This window comes from Athene noctua, chromosome 3, assembly GCF_965140245.1.
Source record: "Athene noctua chromosome 3, bAthNoc1.hap1.1, whole genome shotgun sequence".
Lineage (NCBI taxonomy): Eukaryota > Metazoa > Chordata > Aves > Strigiformes > Strigidae > Athene > Athene noctua.
Window position 1 is genome coordinate 23,719,747 of NC_134039.1, and position 20,975 is coordinate 23,740,721.

The window sequence follows — 20,975 nt, forward strand, 5'->3', positions numbered from 1 at the left end:
TTCACTTACACTTCTCCAAATAGTTTGCAAAATTGAGTAAAGAGAGGGAGGAGAGGGGTAAATATTTTCTTATAGTTACATGGCAGGTCATGGTCTTTGGCTTCAAATTCGATGTAGTAAATTTCCTTTTCTTTCTTTTTCTCCATAGCAGTTCATACTTGGGAGTGGCTTGGTTTTTCATTTTGTTTTGTTTTTTTAAACAGATGGTTTGCATTACATAAAGGACAATTTACACAAGTTGACACTTCCCCTTTTTTCTCTATGGCATATTGTGTGGTGGTAAAGTTGGCAGAGAAAAAGGGAGGAACTTCTATTAGGATTACATTTCTATTTGAGAATAAGATTCATAATCTATGCTTGCAGTTGATTTTTTAACATCCATACCTAGATATAATTGCATGGTGTGTAAAATATTTAATATTATTATTTAAAACCAAAGCATTTTTATCATATGGGAAAAATAAATTGGCAGTATTTGATGGACTATATTGTCCACAATAGCAAGAAAAGTGCTGATTACCTAATTTGCTACATGCCTGGTTATCCATTCACTGTATGCTGTTTGGAATTTAAGAATGTTGATTTTTATGCAAACCTATATGTACTTTATTATATACATGATATATTTATATAGATGTATAATGCAAATCTCTTTATAGAGTTGATGTTTCAAAGTCGGGTGTTACCTATGTTAATGACCTGTGGCATGAGCAGATGTTACGAGTTAACGCCAGTATCTGAAGTATATGAATTGGTTTTAGCAGCAGGTGAGCACCTTCTGTTTCAGCTGATGTTGAAACCAAACAGAGTCCTATTACTGCATTTCATAAACTGTGGCAAAGCTTCTCCCACATTTAGTGTATGCAGATTGGCTCAGGTCATTTAACCCTTTTCCTCTTATTCTCAGACAGCATTCCATAACCCTGTCATTTGTTACTGCTGCTGTTACTAGTTCAGCTCCACTTGTGATACTTCCTAGATAATATGCACGACTCCCAGCATTTTAGCAATGGCGAGTGATATGTCAACTCTGTTGAGGTCTGAGGAGCTGTTGCTGTTGACTTCGCTGAAGTCAGATTTCGCACCAGATGATACAGATCTGCTAGGGCCACTCTTAGAAATAATTAGAATTTATTTAGAGCTAATTAATATTTGTGAAGCGCTTTGACAGTATAAAAACAGTATAAGTGATAGAAGAAAAGAAGTTTTGTATTGTGCCCTTTAAAAACTGCATAGTTTGGCCTCAGAGCAGGCTGCTCTTTAGTCGTAGGTAGCGTGCTTATGTATAATGCACATATGGATAGATTTGTATGTGGAATATTAAGGCGTGATTGTCTCTCATGTATAAGAGATAATAAAAGGAATGAAATAAAGACTTGGGAAGGCAAAAGAAGCTGCTTCTAGGGACCTATTTGCAGAAAAGGCAGCAGGAGTTAGGCTGAGGACAGTGGTAGATTCAGTGTTCTTCAGGAAGTGTAAGTAGTGAAATCTGTCAGGACAGAATGCTTCCCCCGTATGCTTCTGTGGTTCTACATTTGCAACACTGTTAACTTTCCACTAAAGGACACAGAATAGCCCAAACTTTGTAAAGAAGATGAGTCCTCCCTAATTAATAGTGCTAAGTAAGATTAATTTTGGAAACCTCACTCCATCACTTATTTAAGTTTTTGATGATCATGTTAAAAAGGGACTAGCCACTTATGGCAGTGTGTTATGTTATACTGGTCCTGAGGTTTTTCAGTATGATTGAAGCTGTTGAATTCCAGATAGCTGCTTCTTTGGAGAATAAAGAATAACATACTTCGTTTCTTAAACAGAGATGTACACGAAATTGAAATATATGCTGATTTTTAGGATTTGCTTTCTTTTCTCAGGAAACAATAGTGTAATACTAAGTGTATTTCTGTAAGTGGGATTTACCCCAAATATATTTTCCAGGTTATTTGCAAATTTTCAGGAAATCATCTAGGTAGCCTTTTATTTGCTGATACCTATGTTATTTTTATGGAAATATACCAAATCTTGGAAACTAGAAGTGTTTTTGTTTGCTCATTCCTTTTCTCCCCCGTGGATAATTTGTTGTAACAAGTCATATTGTGTTCCCAGTCAGATGTCATCAACACGAGGTTTTCTGAAAGTTCTTTAATCACTATTTCAACCATATCCAATTAGGGGGGAAAATCTGAGTATTGAATAGGTACATTGTATGTGTCTTACATGTCCACCATTTCTGCTGGAAATACTCTAAATATAATAATGCATACAAAGTTATTGAAATATCTAGTTACCTTATAAAATCAGCAAAAATGTGTGAGATGAACAAGCCAAGCCTAATAAAACATGCTGGATTTACTGTTCATCTATATTCTGAACAATAATTCCGATGTCCAATAAAAATGAAACTCTCAGTTAATTGGTTCCTCATTGAGTACAATAAAATTAATGTTTAAGAGTTAAATACCATAAACTTCCTCAGGGAAATTTGCTGATGTATCTCTGGTTTTTAGTCAGTCACATGTTTCATTGTTAACAGAGTATCATGTGGACTGTCTTATAATTTTTCCTGTGCTCAGGGTCCATGTGTCTGGCTTCTAAAGAGACTGAGTGCTAATTTCTGATTTAACTGTGTCAGCTGTATCAGCTGACATACAGGTCATTGACAGTCACCAAATCAGAAGAAAAAAATATTGACATTGCTATGCTTTTATCAGAATGACAAAAATAGGAACCATGTGTTGTGAGGACCACATACTGTAGCTTCTTTATAAAGATGCTAGTCATCTTTCAGGGCTACTGTTTATGCCTCAGAAAAGAATGAGCATATGACTAAACCCTCATGTTCCCCCCAGGATAAGAAAAGAGTAATAGCATTGTGGATAGAAACAGCAAGAAGGAGGAATTTTTGGTAACAACTGCCTTTTAGCATACATGAGAATGTGTCACTTCTGTAATGCTGTAAATGCAATGGAAGGCATCAAGACTGCAAAAAATAACAACACAGCTAAAGACTATTTCTAACTGAAAGAATCCCATAGCCCCCGATCTTTGTGTGTCTTCTCACAATAATGCTAATAAAACCAAAACAGACAAGCAAAATAATGGGGTCCTGTGAAAATACGCTGATAGTTTCAGTTGAGTTTCTAGGCCATAAAAGATGTCTGGTGTTATGTTATCCATAGTTGGGCAACCAAATAAAAGTCCTGATTCTTAAATTCATGAGCATGTACAAACCTCTGTGGAAATATATTAGCTATCCTTGGTACTCAGAGCTTTTGAATAACTGTCATTTATTCAACAGGTATATATAAAAAAAGGCATCCTGGAAATCATAGGATTATTCTGGTTGGAAATTATTCTGTTGGAAGGGATCTCAGAAGGTCTGTAGTCTAACCTCTTCTTCCAGGCAGGGTCATCTAGGAGATAAAACCAGATTACTCAGGTCTTTATTCAGTCAGAGCTTGAAAACCTCCAAGGACAGAGACTGCACAATGCTGTTTTGACAGACTCTTTCAACATCTGGCTGTCCTCATGGGGAAAATCTGATCCTCTCTTGATTCACTTTATGTCCATTCGTTCTTGTCCTTCAACCAAACAGTGCTGTGAGGAGCCTAGCCCTGTCAAAAAGATCACCTCCTCATAGGAATTGGAAAGCTGCTTTTAGGTCCCTCCAAAGCCATCCCTTCTGTAGACTGAATTATTTCTCTAAAATGCAAAATGGGCTAATCCCTTGTAGGCAGCACTCTGTCAATGCTGTCCTGAACTATCCTCAGAGAAAATCAGGGAAGCAGTTTGGATTTCTTTTTGGAAGCACTTGGTGGTACCTTCTTCATACTCTCTTTCTTACTTGTCTAATTTTCTAATGCCTAGATCCAGAAGTCAGGGAACATTGCTCATGTCTTTCACAGCCTCCCATTACCCTCACTACATGTCCACCATCACATAAAAAAAAGAAAGGAAAATGGTGATGAGCATGAGAATGAAAAAGTGATGAGAAGAAATGCAGTTGGTTACCTGTCAGCCATCATCTGTGTTTATTCATTATGACTATACTTAAGTGATAAATTGAGTGTAAAATTTTTGTGGCTTTTTCTAGAGCTTGTCAAAAATGGGGGGAAGATAATGTAGAATTCCTTTTCATTCAGCAGAATCTACTATAAGGAAGTGTTTATTCTGGTATTTTTCATGGAATTTAGTTTAGCATACTGGTTTTGGAAATTACAATTCATGAATTTGTTTTTGTTTCCTACTCTTTATATTCTTTACACTGTTTTCTTTTTTTCTTCTCCTTCCATGACCTCCAACTTTTTTCACATGCTGTCCGTGAAAGACAGGTAGGAGGAAAACAATAAGTTTAAAAAAAATCATGGGCAATAACCCCCCTACTTCTCTTCTGGTATAATTTCTTTTTGAAGAAGAAGATTTCAGGAAAAAAATCAGAGTGTTCTATTGTTTCATATAATCAGGTTCAACTTAAAAATCCTGTCAAAACATTATAATTTAACATTAGCATGTAACTTGATTTATATAGCAAGTAAGACAATTGTGCCTGCTCTGAAGAGCTTGCAGCCTGTCAGGAGGCAAGACAAGACAAGACTCTAGTGGGGATTACACCATGAAGGAGAATAAATGAGTGACAGAAAAAGGAATACAAAAAGCGTCTTATGAGTTTAAGTGAATGGTGCAACACACATAATGTTAGCTCCTATGCTTTCCTTTCTCTTTTTAAAAAATTCTCAATGTTTTTTAACTTACTAAACTCCTTTGATAAAATTTTGCAAAACATATAAATGGTTTAAAAATCACTGTTATATTTCCACAAGTGTACAATCATTTAGTATCCATAAGCTTGGTAGCTAGTTAGTTGAAAATCAAGTTCCTAAACACAGGGTTGTTATTTTGTGTTTTGGGACACGATGTCCACTTGGCTCTGTACCACAACTTACTTTCACAGAAAAGTGTTTTCAGTGGAGGATGATAGGGAGAGTTCATAGAAAGAGTGGTTTAAAAGTGAGTGTACTTCATGAAAAATCCTCTTGTAAGCAAGATCTTGGAAGATTTTTTTGGGCAAGGATGAAGGTGTGATTTGAAATTGAAAGAAGTTGCAGCGCATAAATTATCAGGAAAGAGGTTCTGGGTATGTTTGTGGAAGATGGACCAAAAGAAGGATAGAGAAATACAGAATTGGCATGGAATTGAGGGTTCAGCCTTGATTTTTTTTCTTCCCTGAGCCGCTGGTGTTCTCCTTTGCTCGTATCAACACCTCTAATACAGCCCATCAGCTCCCTCAGGCTGACATATCCCATTCAATTCTTTAGGTGCTGTATCACCAGTACATACGTCCTTCTGCTCTTTGCGTGTAATCAGTCTTGAATACTTCTGTTTTTCAAAGTGGTATCACTGAGTAGCTGGGAAACAATCATATATTAGAGAAGAATATGTCAGCTAATAAAATAATTTTTACCTTGTTCTCACAAAAAAAAATCCCAGCCTTTGACCTGCTTGATTTTACCATATAGTGTACTAAAGAAAAGCAACAACAAAACGTATCTCTGATGTTTTGTTTATAAGAAAAGCCCACACATAACAAGAGACAGTTGGGAACATGAAATGACTGCATAAACTGTTTCTTTTGGTAGCTGAAAGATGCAGGGAGGTACATTCCTGCCTGTGTGTGTGTTAGTAGCTTAATAGTGAATTTTGAAAATTGAGTTGTAATACGGTTGTTCGAGAATTGATTGGTGTTTTCAGTGATTCAGACTTGTGAATGGCTTGGGAAATATCTCTTTCTAATAAGTCTGTACCTTGCCTCGCATTCCTGAAATGTTCCCAGAGCTTGGGAAAAAAAATGTAGCGACTTTTTACATCTAGAAATAAGATACTTACTGAAGAAGTAATGAAATAGTTAAGACATGCATTTCCCAGACTTCAGAATTAACCTAAACTACTCAGACAAAACCTTCAGTTTGATATGGGAATAAATTTAAGGCTAGTAGAAAGATGTATCATGTTCTACAGTAACAGCAAAGTGTGAGAGGTACATATTTATCAGAGGAGACTCGAGGCATTTGTTAGTATTTGAAGGGGTGACAGTTGCTCCTGCACCATGTGATGTGAGCATGTAAGTGCTTGGCCTCCTCATTGATATAGGGCCTTCCCTGGGCACTGTCTGAAGGGTTGTGTGGGGGTTTTAATCTTGGGTCTCCCACTGGCCTGTTGAGTGACCTAGGGCATGGCACAGCATTTGAGCATATTCCTTGCTCTTTTGTGTTTTGTCTCCTGTGGACAGTAAGCTCCTCCAGACAGGGCAGTCTTTTGTTAGACATTTGTATCAGGGCAAACACAATGGACTGCTAACCCTGATGGTGTCTCTGCTTATTATTGTACCTTCCTCCAACTGCTTTGCTGCTACTGTGTCTGTACCATGGGAGCAGTAATCTGGGTATATACTGTGTGTGAGTAGCACTTGTGAAAGAGCTGCAGCACAGGCAGGGAGTATACTTTTCTTCATAAAAAGAGTTGCTAAACTCCTACAACAAGCGCAAAATAGTAGAGGACATTACCAAAGCATAACAATGCAGATTCATTATATGTTACAGAAGCCTTTCAGATTTGTTTGTTGTTTCTGTTTGTTAAAAATGTTTTGGAGCACTGGAAAAATGTAAAACCCTTTGAAGAGTGAACTAACAAAAAAAACCCTGGTAGACTGCAGAGCCTAGCTCTGCATAGCAATAATCGGTTTTTAGGATGAATTTTGAGTTTTTTCCTTAGAGTTCTGAAAAACTTTGTTAGCATGTATTGCTGTAGTAGTTACTTTCTAGCATGGTCTCCTAAAGAGTTCCATAGGTGTTAGCTGCACCACCAAAGCCAGCAGTTGCAGCCATGCACATGGCTATGGGGTTTTCACATGGCCATGGAGACTTTATCATGTTCTTCTGTCACAAGCATCTCCTTGATTTATCTGCCAAATTAACTGTAAAGGATAGGAATTACCACCACAGATGAGGTTATGAGAATCTGCCTGGCTGTTTAGGAAGGTGAGAATAGTGGGATTTATGAATTAGCATAAAGTTGTGGGAAGATGGTCTGAGGCTTATACATCTGTGTAGAGAGAAGGGGAATGTGAGACAGTACATTGAAGTTAATCTTGTGATATGTATGTTTTAGTACAAATAATTTGTAACTGCAAATTTTCATGGGCTGTAAAATAAACATTCTAGTGAGAAACTTTTTCCCTTGTTCTTTTCTTTGCTGTTGAGAAATTAGTAATTTTATATTCTTTCGTGGCTGGTTCTTGAAAAAAATGTCCTCTTGTAGAGAGGAGTCTTTCAGAATGATACTAGGATTAGCCTTCGAGCTACTCGTGGTGTAGAAGCAGCTAAACACCATTGACCCTGAGTCTTTAACCACCGTCTCTTTTTTCTCCATATCTTCACATGTTTAAGGCCCACTGCTTGGATCACCTCATGACCCTCTCCAGAGAATTCAAGTCAGAGAAATTTTAAATTCAATCCATGATGTGAAACGAAAAGTGGATGAGTCAGTTAAAGCCAAGTGAAACTGGAACATGTGAAATGGCATCATCTAGGGAAAAAAACCCAAGCAAGTCAGGAAATCTTTGCCCATTGACAATAAACAAATAAGTTATGGCCTGGTGTTGGTGCAGACATTTATGAATGGGGATGCCTGAGGTGGACCTTTGGATTCCCATTACTTGGCTGGCCAGCCTTAATAAGACTGTGAGGCTTCAGTCAGCAAACAGTTAAGATGATTTTAAATATAAGCAGGCATGCTTATTGAAGTAAAATATCTGTTAAGATACTTTGCCAGCCCAGTTTTTTGCTGGCTCTTCATTTCTAGAAGTTATGGTATTTAATTCTTAACAGGAAATCAAAATGCTCGAATGAAAAGATCTCTGTAAAGAAGGTTGCATTATAAAAGGAAAAAATAAACATTAGCAATTATTTTGAAACACAACTTATTTCTGCATTCCAAAAACATGAGATAAATTTCTTTCCCTTTGTTTTCTGTCTCCTGTAACTTAGGCTTGATACCATTATAAACTTAATTCAATAATAACTAATAGTGATCGTACACAACAGTCTGCATTGCCTTCTTAATTCGTCTTTTTGTTCCCCAGTTCACTCAAAAAAGCACAATAAAGGAGGAAGACTTTTAATCTACCTTTTTAATGAAATTTACAGGAACGTTTAGGTAGATTTTCCTGATACAGTGTTCTGCCTTTTCCATAGTCTCATTTCAATTCACTTTTTTAATGCTACAGAAATCATACACACAACTAGAACTACAGAACACTGCTCGGGTGATCCTTATTTGAGTGGAAAGTATTTAAACATTTTATCATTTAGAGAAGCAGTATAATGCATGTAACAGTTTTAATTATTTTTTACCCGTTTTCTTAATGGTTTTGTTGATAAGCTAGTATGAAGTTTGTTTTAAGAAATCAGATACATAAGGAGTGACCAAAAGTGAGCACTCCATAATACTAAAATACGCCTGTCTCCATTTTGATTTTTGCCATCTCAGGTAGTTTTTCTTTATAAACACCTGCAATTGTTTCTTAAACCTTTAGTGGCTCCCTTTGTCTCATTGAGCACAATGCAGTCCTTACTAAAACTGAAGTAGTTTTCCCTCAGAAGCAAAATTGAATCACAAGTCATGAAGTGGAGTTGGCACAGGGATTTTGGAGGCTTGCATCTGATTTACTTAACTTCACATGCTTTTTCCTGTTGTAGGATCAAACCCGGAAACTAAAGCAAGATTTTTTTACTCCCCGAAAAGAAAGGGAGTGCCATTTCTGATCTGTGTGAGGCTTAGTTTACTAACAGTGAGCAGAGTTTGGTTAACTTCATATTCTGGACAAGCTTGTAAATTTGTCCCCTTCTAATGCTGTGATCTTATCAAGGTTGTACTGTTTTCCTTTTCTTCTCCACCCCCATCTTCTTTCTTTCTTTGCTTTTTTTTTTTTTTTTTTTTTTTTTTGAAGTGCAGCCTTCTGATCAATGTGCACTTTTTTTTTCCATTTCCCTAAATACATCATGAAAAAGGATGAGGTTTCCGCCTTAATTGCTTGTGCCTTTTATTCACATTCCTCTCTCAGCCAGAATTGTGAAAAGAGTGTTAGTAAAAGGCTGCACAATAGAGCTTTTCATTAGGCCTCAACAAGGCACACAAAAGAAGGCTTTTGGAAAGAGTGAATGCAGGACTTTAATTTGCAGGTGGAGAGTAGATAAAAGGTGCTGACGCCTCTATTATTCTCTTACTTAGGTGACCCTTACCCCGTTCAGCTGATCCCAACTACCATGGCAGCTGCTGCCGCAGCAACACCAGGCTTAGGCCCACTCCAACTGCAGGTAAGTCTGAAAACAATGCAGAAGAGGCAAAGGTTAAGTAAATATGAAAAACAGTTTTCTCTTCCATTTGAACACAATGCAATTAACAGGGGTTTTGGTCTGTTCTCTTCACATAAAATTTGCATCTGAAGCAAAATAATCGTCAAATCACATACATTTTCCTTTTATGTTTAGGGAATTTCTTGTTACCTTTTTGTGTCTTTATTGTCAATTTAGCTACTTCTAGGTTTGTACTTCAAATTTCCACAGAGCAGTATGTTTACTTGTCTTCTCCATTAGATAGTTCTGATGCAGGCTGTAAATTTCTGGCTAGGTATAAACCAGCAAAAAGAAAGGCATTGCTAGGCAGAAAAGCTCTGTCCTGACAGGCACATTTAAACTGCTTAAAAGTCTCTTAACTTGATTATGTCCTTTTAGGCTGTAAGCTCTTCAGGACAATGACTGGCCCCTCCTACAGTGTTTTGTGTTACCCAGCACATTTTAGGCACTGCTGTAGTGCAGATAATTAGTGATTATACTAATTTAACATAGGCAATTAGAAAACAGGTGGAAAGACACTAAAGAATTTTTTTTGAGCTATGTGAAAGGGTTGGCCTGATAGCCACATGTATCTGATTCACAACTCCCAATATCATTCTAAATTTTGGAGGTATTAGGGTGTCCATGGGTCTTAATGACAGTGGTGCAGATGTTCCTCAGATATTCCTGATCACCCCTTATACATACCCTTGTCAAATCATGGGAAGTAAGCAAATGTGAAGTCCATGTCAACAGTTCGTATTTTGTTACCTGCCAGGTATGCTTTCCTGGTAGGATTAAGCCGGATAAAATTTGGGACTAAAATGAAATGAAGATCCAAATCATCTCTAGTTCTGCTAAGTCTGGACTGACACTCTTCTGCAGGAAGAAGAAAAAAATCCCATACTCTTCATTGCTAATTTGTCTCCCCACTCATTATTTGCCAAGTCACATGGAAAAGCAGGGCTTTATACCTGCTTGAAAAAGCTCAGCATTTATAAACAGTACTTGTAAAATGCATTCTCAAACTCAGTTTGGCCAGCATCAGTATAGAGTAGACTCTCTGCAACATCAAATATTTTGGTTGTTTGGCCAGCATATGGGAGCGTGGGACATAGTTGTGGGGAAGATTTTTTTTTTTTTTTTTTTTTAATTTTAACACAGCCAGTGGAAGTTAGCGGAGTTTCACAGAAATAGCTGCCAGTGTGTAAGCTGACACATTCCATGCACCACAGAGGTTAATACATTCATTCCTATTGTGCCTTTGTATGAAAAGCTACACTGTCTGTGCGTTAGTTTCTGATTCTGTGAGTTACAAATCCTGCAGACGGCTTAGGAATCATGGGAGCCATGAAAGTCATCTGTCTGAAATTAATTTTGAGGAGTAATGTCAGTATTGATAAAGTTCTTATCATGCTTATCATGTGCCAAACACACATGAACACACATATGGAAAAAAAGAAGGGGGGAAAAAGGAAAAACAAAAATGAAGCTGACTATCAATGAGAAACTAGAGTTCTGAGTCGCTTTCTCCTTCTTTTTATGGTCTTTCAAGCTAGTCCTAAAATAATGCACTAGTGCTCCAGTAAGTTGGGAGGATGGAAATACTTTCATTTCAGGACCAGCTTTTGGCTGTATTGCTGTATGCAGTGTGCTGAAGCGTTCTGATTAAAATAGGCTTTATCACAATGACAGTTTCTTTATAAAAAGGTAGGCTTTGTGCAAATGGGACTGACTTCATAAGTTTCTTAAGATGAGTTTCGGTTGTGGAAAATTTGAAAACCTCAAAGGCCTCTTGTTTCTGTGCAAAGAGAACATTAAAATGAAAGTATTGACTGAATTCACCTGTGTTGTTTTGCTGCATGTTATTTAGTTTGGAATTACAGAGAGAGTTTGGCAGCCAGTCAGTGGGAGAAGTTCAAATTACTAACTCTGTAGACTCCTTCACATCTTTGAGACTTGAAGAGTATGCATATGCTGGAAAAAATTTAAAGTTGTCTTTCTTCACATCTTAACAGTGATTTCTTAATAGTGATTTTTAGCTATAGGCACAACTTGACTAATAGAAATTGGACATGTATCTTAATTTCTGGTGTCATTTGAAAGAGTCAGTTAGGGATGTGCTTTGAGAAAGGTTTCATGATATAGTACTCACCCATGATAACATGAGTGGAGCTGAATCTAGCGTAGCTGCTAACCTAAAAGGATTGTGCCTTCCAAACTCTATTCAAATCCAGTTGAGCTCAGTGATGAGTGTTTCTTCAGACATGAAGAAACATTCATGAAATTTGTCATGAAGAACTGATCCAAAACCACCTTTAAATGTCATGAGCGTGCAGCCATTACAGTCTCTTTCAAGGAGAAGTCTTCTTGCTTCAGATGTTCCCCTTCATTACATATAACCATAGTGTTCCCTACCAACCCTCTGTCACCTGGCCATCAGACAGTAGAAGGTCAGAAAAGTACAATGTTCCTTCTTTTCTTCTTTTGCTATCCTCCCTATCACTCATCTTTCAGGTTTTGTATACTAAAAGCAGTAGTTTTCAGGGGAGGTCAGAGAACCTGACACAATGCTCAGTTTGTTGCTCCCAGCAGAATTTGGCACACAGTGTTGTCTTAGTGAAGACAAAGCCAAGGAATTTTTCTTGTTTGTTTGTATAGCCATAAACATCTCTGTTATTTCAGTAGAGAATTTTATGTCAGGGCATGGCTTTAGTAGTGTACTGTGAGATCAACAGGAAGTACTTTTTTATCCCTGATTATCAAAATTGAATTTTATTTTTGTAAATGAAATGCACACTGTACTTACAGAACACCTAACACCTGATTGTTTTCCTGTGGCAAAGATGCTCTTTGTCAGTGAAAATGTAATCTCTCATTTTGAAATGCCCTGTTGATTCCCACTGATGGGGTTTGTAATTTGAAGCCCTCTGTTTCTCTCCCTGCCTTTAAGTCCCCACTGGGGTATACAGATTCTGTAATCTGATATCTACCACAATTAGCCATATGTGATTGTCTTTATTTCCAGTATCCACAGAGAGACTAATGACTCAGTAAGAATGGAAACTAAAACTTACATTGTTAGATGTCACAAAAGGAGTAGACGGATGGGGCCATGTTGGAGAAGCTGGAACTAACGTGATGCGTGCTTGAACGTGTTCTCTGATAAAGGGCTGACTGTCAGCCCTGCATATTCATTCATACCCAGTTGAAAAAAAAAATTTAGCCTTCCTCCGTTAATGAGAAGAATCAGTCCCAAACATTGTGGGAAGTGTAATTTTAAAATGCACCCTCATTGCAGTAAAATCCCTCTGGGTTAGCATGTGAGTTTCTTATGTTGTTTTTTTCCCCCCTGTAAATTTCATACATTATTCTTCTTCAGGACTTATGCAGCATGGTGATTCTGTTTCAAAGAAGAAGAACAAAAATGAATATAGCATTGCCACTGTTTTACTGAGTAAGGCTAGTGAATCAAAAGTACCGCTATATGCCATATATGAACATGATGTTTTCCTATATGGTTCAGCAGATGAGGAAATAAAACTCCTCCATCTTGAAGATCAACATTTAAAGCTGTAAGCGTAGATACCATGTAACAAGTTTTGCACAAAGTAAACTGGAGTGATTATTCTAATAACAGGTCATCTTGAGTATACCTAGTATGAAATAGATGTTTCCAGAAGTCTGAGCAAATTCAGTATAAAATGTTACCTGGTGGTTTCTTTTCAGAGAAAAAAAAAATTCCTGAGTGCTTTCTAAGCATTAGGAAGCAAAGGACCTGATTACCTGATCGGAAAATTGAGAGGAGTCTGCACCATGGGGAGTGTGAATGATTCAGAGTTCCCAGATTGTTTATTTGATAACCAAATAGTGACAACGACTGATTAACTGGCAGTAATACAAATGCTGTATATAACTATATTGAAAGATAATGCTGCATGTATAATGACAGCTGCCCATGTAGTGTTACTATATGGACATTTTGTGTCCTTTCAAAACAGTATAGCAGTCTAATGTAATATAGACTTCCTGCAAGCATCTACTCTTGGAAAAACACCCCAAAAGTTTTGAGTGCTCACATTCAGACTTTCCTCTCTCTTCATCTTAGTATGAAACTGGACATAATGATTATTAGAGGTTGTGTTCAATATTATGACCAAACGTGTCACTATACAGATCAAGAGAGCCTCTTTTCAGCATACAAGTGTGAAAGCATTAGCTGGGTCTCAGTTCTGAAGACCTGCCATTTGAAGAATCCTGATTGATTCTCTTAGCTATTTGTGTAAAGATGATGAGCAGATTTAGACCTCAAACATAGCTGGAAAAACAATTTGGCCAAGTTTTTTAGTCTGCACTTTCTTCATTAAGTATTTGGATCGATTTTTTTTTCTAACTACAAACCTATTCTTTTCAGTGGTTTGGGAAGATACATACCAAGGACCAAATTTCAGTGGAATTTAGCATACATTGTCTGGACCACATTTGTAGAAGAATTTGGGCTAGGTGCAGGCACTGACATAAGTGGCTAGATTTTGAGAAGGGTTAAACCCATTCAAAGTTTTGAGTGCTTCTCAAAGTTGTTCATCTTGCTGTTACTTAGGTGTCTGACTCATTAAATATTTTCCTTTGGAAAACCTTGCTTCTAGATATCTTAAGGGTCACATAATTATCTGTAGTCTCCATGTTTGTTTTACTTGAAGGAAATGGAAAGGATAGAGCTATTTAACAAGTATACAGTGACTCATCAGAAGATAGACTGTTCCAGTGGTTCTATGAGTATTACATAAAACAGCTGTTGCCTATGAAACAAAAATAAAGGATAAGGACTGCCTGCTCCGTCAGATACTTTTTTTTTTTCTTACATGCTAGCTTCCTTTTGGCTTCTGCACCATTACAGAGATGAGCTACATCTCTCCACTCGCCAGTTCAGGTTATTTCTCTGAAGTATCTCCTTAAGTTTCATTTGAAATGTTGCTGATGATAGAACTTCCCTTCACTCAAAGAGATGGCACTATATTTTCATGCATTAATTGTCAAGCTTTTTTTTTTTTTTTTTTTGGCATATAACTCTTTCTGATTTCTTACTATATTTCTTCAGACATAACCAGTTTTGACTAGATTAAGCAGTTGGCCTTACAGTATTACAGTGCCTCAAATCTGTGAAAGAAGACCCTGAAAAAAGTGTTTGAACACTGTAGTTATACATCTGAATACTAAGAGCTTGATTCTTTCCTTGTATTGGGGAGCCAACTTGCCAGCACTGCGAAGACATACAGATTATTTCTGATTGAGAAGAAAAGTCCGATGCCCCATTATTGTCTCTATGGAATGTAGCCAGGAGACGGCAATACTTTATCCATTATTCATTTACTTTGCAATCTACATTCATAACCTCCTTGAGTTACTACTATAACCAATTCTTTGCGTACAAGAAGATAAACCATTTCTTAGCAGTGCAAGGTTATCCTTCTATTTGTTGGGCAGTGTCTACCTTTAAATACCATTTAAGATGGCTTTTCAACAGTGAGTCAGTATCCTTTCACTGTTTGCTTTTCTACTTTACCTGTTCTCATTAGTAGGACACTGACTTAATTTGTAGGGAATGAATCATTAGTCCACAGTTTAATTGCAATATTATAATACTCATGCAATCCACTTAAGCATGAAAAAGTAGAATTCGTTTTTCAGTGTGAGCACATACATCTGGGTAAAAAAACAGCTAAGTACATGAAAAGCAACATTTCTCACTAGCATAACCAAAAGATGGCAGTTGTCCATCTGCCATTAGCTCAGTGTATTGCTATGCTGTTTCTGATGGCCATCACAAATAATGATAATAATAGGAGTAATAAAACAGCATAATATATATACATTTTTGTTGGTTGCCCTTTTAAATGTTTTATAAAATTGCTATGCTCAGGCAGATTCTATATTCCCTACTTCTGTGCACCACTTGCTTCTGGATTTGTAAGTGAATGTGTTGGCCACTAGATACTCACCACCTGTTCTGCAAATGCGTAGCCAAGATGGCCATTCTAAAAGAGATCACTGAAGACCAAGGTCCAGTTCTTCAGCTGGAAAAATGGGGCTTAGTACTCTTCAAGTAAGTGAAGATACAACCATCTAAACAGGGTGAAGATCTCTGTGTGGGTGTGGGGTAAGTTGTCTTTGAAAATTTGAACTTTCTAGTATTTCTTACTTACAAAGTCTTTGTGATGATTTAAAAATATTCATTAAACTGTGTAACTAAGGTGTGGGTTGAGGGCCCGTTGACTGCCAAGAACATTTTTGAGCAATCCCTATGATGTTAAACAGAAAAAGTTCCTCCCAGTTGACTCAAAAGCAAGCCTCATAACACCAGGATGCAACTAGTCCTCACTTTCTGGATACCAGCTGAGAGCTAGAGATTGTGATGAATTGTGTAAAAGCATGAGCCACATAACATATCAGCTCAAATAAATCTTGTTCATGGTGGGTAAATGTGCTTTGTAGTTGGCCTCTAAATAGCCCATACTTGCCTTTGATAGAATCTTATACAATGTTATGGGTAAACTCATTATGTTCTATCAAAATAGATTTAAATGGAAAGCTTGATTACATTGTTTTATCAGAATCCAATCAAGTTGTGAAAGACAATCATTATGACAGACTATATATAAATGCATTGTATTTTATTGAGCACGGTAGGTGAACATATGCACAATGGACATTTACAGGCAGTAAATACACATGGTAGAACAATATCATGGCTACTCTGTGGGTTGTCAGATTATAACTCCCTCCCCAGCCCTCCAAGGGAAGGAATTAGCAGTGGTATCATATTCATTTTATCTAGATTAACAGTCCTTTCTGCATAACTTTCAGATTCCATCCATATCTATGAAAGATGAAAAAGACTGAAAAATGACCAGCCTATCTTCCTTCCAGTTGTAACTCAGGCCTGCTGTTTGCTAGCAGACCTCTGTCTGCATGAGTGAGTTTTCTTGTAGGTTAAAGAGACTGAATTCCCTCTTCCCCCTCCCTCCGACCCTTAGCCTGCAGGGCAGACAGACAGAAGCACACATATGATTAATACAGCACAGCTGCAGTAGTGACTCATTTGCATATGTATTAATAGAGGCAAAAACAACAATTCAGTTACATACAGAGACATTCTGCATACTAAAGAACATATGCAAATAGCCTGGAAAAAGTGCAGCCAGCATTTTCTCTGACTTTCCTGAGCCCATATGGGCTAGCATCAGAGCCTAGCAGTTTTCAAGAAATCCCCTTTAGGAAGAACCTGGTACAAGATGCTTATACAGCTATTATTCCTGCCCCCCCCTCCCCCGCCCCGGGTTCCCAGAAGGCATTTGACATTTGGACAATGGAAATAGCACAAGCAATGTCTTTTCCGTGTTATTTCGTATTTGCCAGCTTTCAGCTTTATATTGTTGTCTCTTTACATATAAGCTCCAGCATGAAGAAACCCAGTCCTTCGCCTTGTCTTCCATATGCACACATTAATTCTAGTTTTCTTCTGCCTCTTATCTTGTGCTGTCTCCCTTTTCTTTTGTCTTTCTCTGTCTCAAGCTTTCTCTTCTTGACTTCTGTGAATTAGAAAAAGATGATCATTTCTGCGTCTTTTTCTTGTAGTGAACTTAAGTACTCATAATAATATCATTTGGTGATTTTTCTGCTAGGGGGGCATTAATACATTTAATGGGTCTGAAAGTTGTCTTGGAAAAGTTAACCTGTTGTAGATAGGCTTTTATATCATGATACATTGGTCTTTGTCTCTACTAAGAAGGTTGTGGAGTTCCCAAACCAAAAAGGTTTAAAATCACAGGTATTAAAATAGTTAATACTACAGGTCATGCGGATCTTCATAACTGATACAGAATGTGAGTCTAGTAGTAGAAACAGGTGTTCTCTAAATCTCACAGGAATTTAATAGGCAATAGTTTTGAGCATCTTTCAGAAGCAGGTTGAAAGTATTTGAGCATTGGAATTTGGACTATAGGAAGGTTTACTTAAAGCTGTAAATATATTCTTTAGCTATAAGTTATTCCTTTTGTTAGTTTGTGTTATAACTAAAACACCAAGTATACTACGCATATGTACTTGATATACTTCTTCACACAGGCCATCCACACACTGATACGCAACAAAATATTAGACTGTGATCCATACAGTTTCTGAAAAAGTGTGACATTTGACATTGTCCTTTATGGACTGGATAAATGGAGCTGTATTTCAGCTTGAAAAGAGATAACAAGTCACTAAAAATTTTTGGAAACCTGACAAAGCCATTAAGATGCCCAACTGTCTTGTTTGGGTGTTTCAAGCAGTCTGAATTACTGGCCATTTGTTTGAAACATCTCTGTGGTGTGAGCAGGGAAAAAATAGGTCATGCAAGAAAGAGTGTGTAACTGTCTGGCAAGCACACTTGTGAGGTCAGGTCATGCTTAATTTCTTTTCTCTCACAAAAATGTTACACTTCTTTCTTTTTGGGGTTAGCCTGACAGACGGAAGCAGATTACTCCTTGATTATTTATAAGGCATTAATTTTAGATGAAAATTGCTGAAGTAACTGACATCGTAAGTTGTTTTAGCAGCCAGCAGAAGAGCCTGTTCGCAGATTGGAATATGACAGTCTTCACTTACACAATGTCCTGTCTAGGACAAAGTCTGAAGTGTATGAAAGAAGAGCAGACTTGAGAAGTGGAGGCATATATATCAGCTAAGACTTTGTTTATTCTTCTGTGTGATATAACTGGGACTTCAGATGGTTGTAATGGTGGTGTCAATGTTATAAATTCAACTAGCTGCAGAACAAAACCTGTGTCAAAATAGCAGCGGTGACAACACCTGTCTGCCAGAGTCTTAAACCAGAAGGGAAAAAACATCTGAGAATTGTCTTACAGTGCCCTGAAGTAGCTTCCATGGAGGAAGAAGTAAATAGCCACCTTTGTGCATACAACTTGAGATAACCTAAATGATGCCTCCCTCCCTACAATGGCAACAGAGCAAACCTGTGAAGTGTTTGTGTTTCACAGAATGCTGTGTTTCATGGCTTACATTCATTTGGAATTAATTCTCTCTGGGAAGGTCTGTATGAAAAATCTGGTAACAAAACCAAAAAAACATTTATTTTTTTTTTTCTATTTTGTGCCCTTTGTGCATTCCAGACACTGGGTTTTGAAATAGTTGGCTTACACTACTGGTTTTCCTATTATGTTGTTTGCTCTTTTCAGAGGGATGTTGCTGAAAAGAAGATTATATAATCATGCAAATAAGATTGTATAATCCTGAGCAAACGGTCCGGGGAGGCAGGAGGGGGAAACTACAAACCACACTGAGTGGGGCTTGGCTGGCTACAGGGGGACTCGCTCTGAAACCATAAGCTGGGGGGTTATGGGCCTCCTGTAAAACATGAAAGCTGCAGTCAGACTAGTGAATTTTTCTGGATATTTTTGGAATTCATTGTCTTCATGCTGAGCGCTGCCAATAGTGCATATTTACAGTGCCTCAGCAGAACATCGTGACAGACAAACACACAGGAAAACTGTAAATCACTAACATGCACACTCTTCAGAGCTTGCGGAACAATGCTACAAATAACAACAGTGAGAAAAGCTGATTTACACAAAATTAACTACTTACTGACACTCACTTACTCCTTAGGTCCACAAATCAAATTACTACATTTCATGCATCTCAAAAGTTAACACAAGAAAATCTCCCTTGAAATCTTGCTAGCTTTGTTGTACCTAGGTAACACAATGTCGTTTGTTGTTAGGTGCAGATTGGTATAATATATGAATGTGTAAGATTTTCAGTTTATGTCTCACTTCTTACTACAGTCTTGCTTATGACCATCCTTTTTGCTCTAAAGTTTTAGGTAATTTCCAACTGACAAGGCAGAATGGGATAGAAATAAACTAACAGCGTAGTAAACGTGTACATGAGGAGAGTATCACTGGCCGGTGATACAAATTTCATACAGCAGAAACAGTGCAAGCCATTAGAAGTTCTTGTGCTCTTACTGTCATCCTTTCTTTCATATGTCTGATTCCTTGCCAGGGTTGACTGTTACCAGCCAGGATTATTTTAGCATCTTTTATGAATGGAGGCTAATATTAGGTACAGTTTGAAACTGTGAAATACCTAGTTACTGTAGACTGTAGATCTAAGCATTAGATGACAAACCACTAAGGTCAGGATGCATGTTCTCTTTGTTTTCTTTCCAAAGTAATTAATTGAACTTAGCTCAATAGAAGATACCATAGTATCTGGAGATGTAACTTTCAGAGTGTTAAACTTCATTATTCTGTTGTGCTTGGACACCATAAGCCTATTCCTGAAGTTGTCAGAGTGCAATTATTTCCCCAGTACCTAGGCTGTTTCCTCAAATTTCTTTTCTCTCCTTTCAGAGGTTTTTAACGTTTTCCACTCCAAAGGATTTTGTAAGATCAATATGAACAAGAAAATTGGGAGGCAACACTACCTGTAGCTCCTAACAGTCCTCAAGACTAGCTTTTGTGTTTGTAACCCACATGAGCTCTGCTGAGTTGGAGTCTGATTCCTAGACTAACTTTTAAGCATTCCTTTCACTTTGCAGAACTGACTTGCTTTGTTTGCCATTTTTTCCAATGGTCTGCTTCTGTTCCTGTCCATTAGATAGCTAAGGAGAAAAGTATTGCAGACTACTGGATTTAGATTCCTTAACCCCTTAGTCATACAGACTGGTCACATCACAGATAACTTACCCAACCAGAAATATACTGCAAATTTGTTAAGTCATCTATCTGAGAGACTGACAATTATGGAGACCAGGGCTGTCAGCAAGCTGCTGTGTGAATTGTCTTTCCCTAATGGACACGCATACAAATCCAATTAAAAAGCAAAATAAATAAAAAGCATGTATACAGGAAAGAAAAACGTTTTAAAAGTCAGTGTGTAAGAAGCTTTGAAATCAGTATCCTATGTTTATCAGTACAACAGGAAAGCAATAAGAAAGTTTTAAATGCTGTCATGGTAGTAGAAACAGATTTTTAAAAGCATTTGCCAGCTATGTCTGCACCTCTGCATCTTGCTGTTTAGAGTGATTGCTCTCTCTATTTAAAACCTGCATTACAACAGAATCTTCTAGCCATATTGTGAGCTGTACTTCGGTTTAGTAACCACAGCTGTGCCACATGCTGTACCAGCAGTGGCTGACAGGGGCAATCTGTTTACGGCATACTGAGGGAGTCAAATTGTCTTTGGGGACTGCTGGGAGGTGGCTTTTTTCAGCTCCTTCCTACAGGTACGGTATCTGTTTCTCCCAAAGGGGCCTGGGATGGACAGTTTGCATGCAAGGGAATGAGGTTAATCCTTCAGAGACGTGGTTGCCATGAGGGTTGGTACCCATCCCCATCCCTGATACACTCAGGGACCTGAAAAGCAGTGACCCTGTGTGCCTCCCCCCTGGGTACCATGCTGGGGAAGGCTGGCTGTCCCCCAGCAGACCTGGGCAGCAAGGCTAGTGTCCACTCTGCAGGTTACATTTCTCTCCACACTGGAGTGTGAAAATAGCATCTGGTAACAAAGCCTTTTCTTTCT

The 20,975-nt window shown here is 37.8% G+C and overlaps 1 protein-coding gene across 8 annotated transcripts in view; it reads left to right on the top strand.

Moving 5' to 3' along the window:
• Nucleotides 1-20,975, top strand: part of SOX5 (SRY-box transcription factor 5) — a 295,645-nt gene that overhangs the window by 197,363 nt on the left and 77,307 nt on the right. For all 8 annotated transcript variants that reach the window (XM_074902275.1, XM_074902274.1, XM_074902276.1 and 5 more), the window contains one exon: nt 9,286-9,371. In XM_074902275.1, the coding sequence (XP_074758376.1) occupies nt 9,286-9,371 (86 nt within the window). The remainder of the gene's footprint in view (nt 1-9,285; nt 9,372-20,975) is intronic.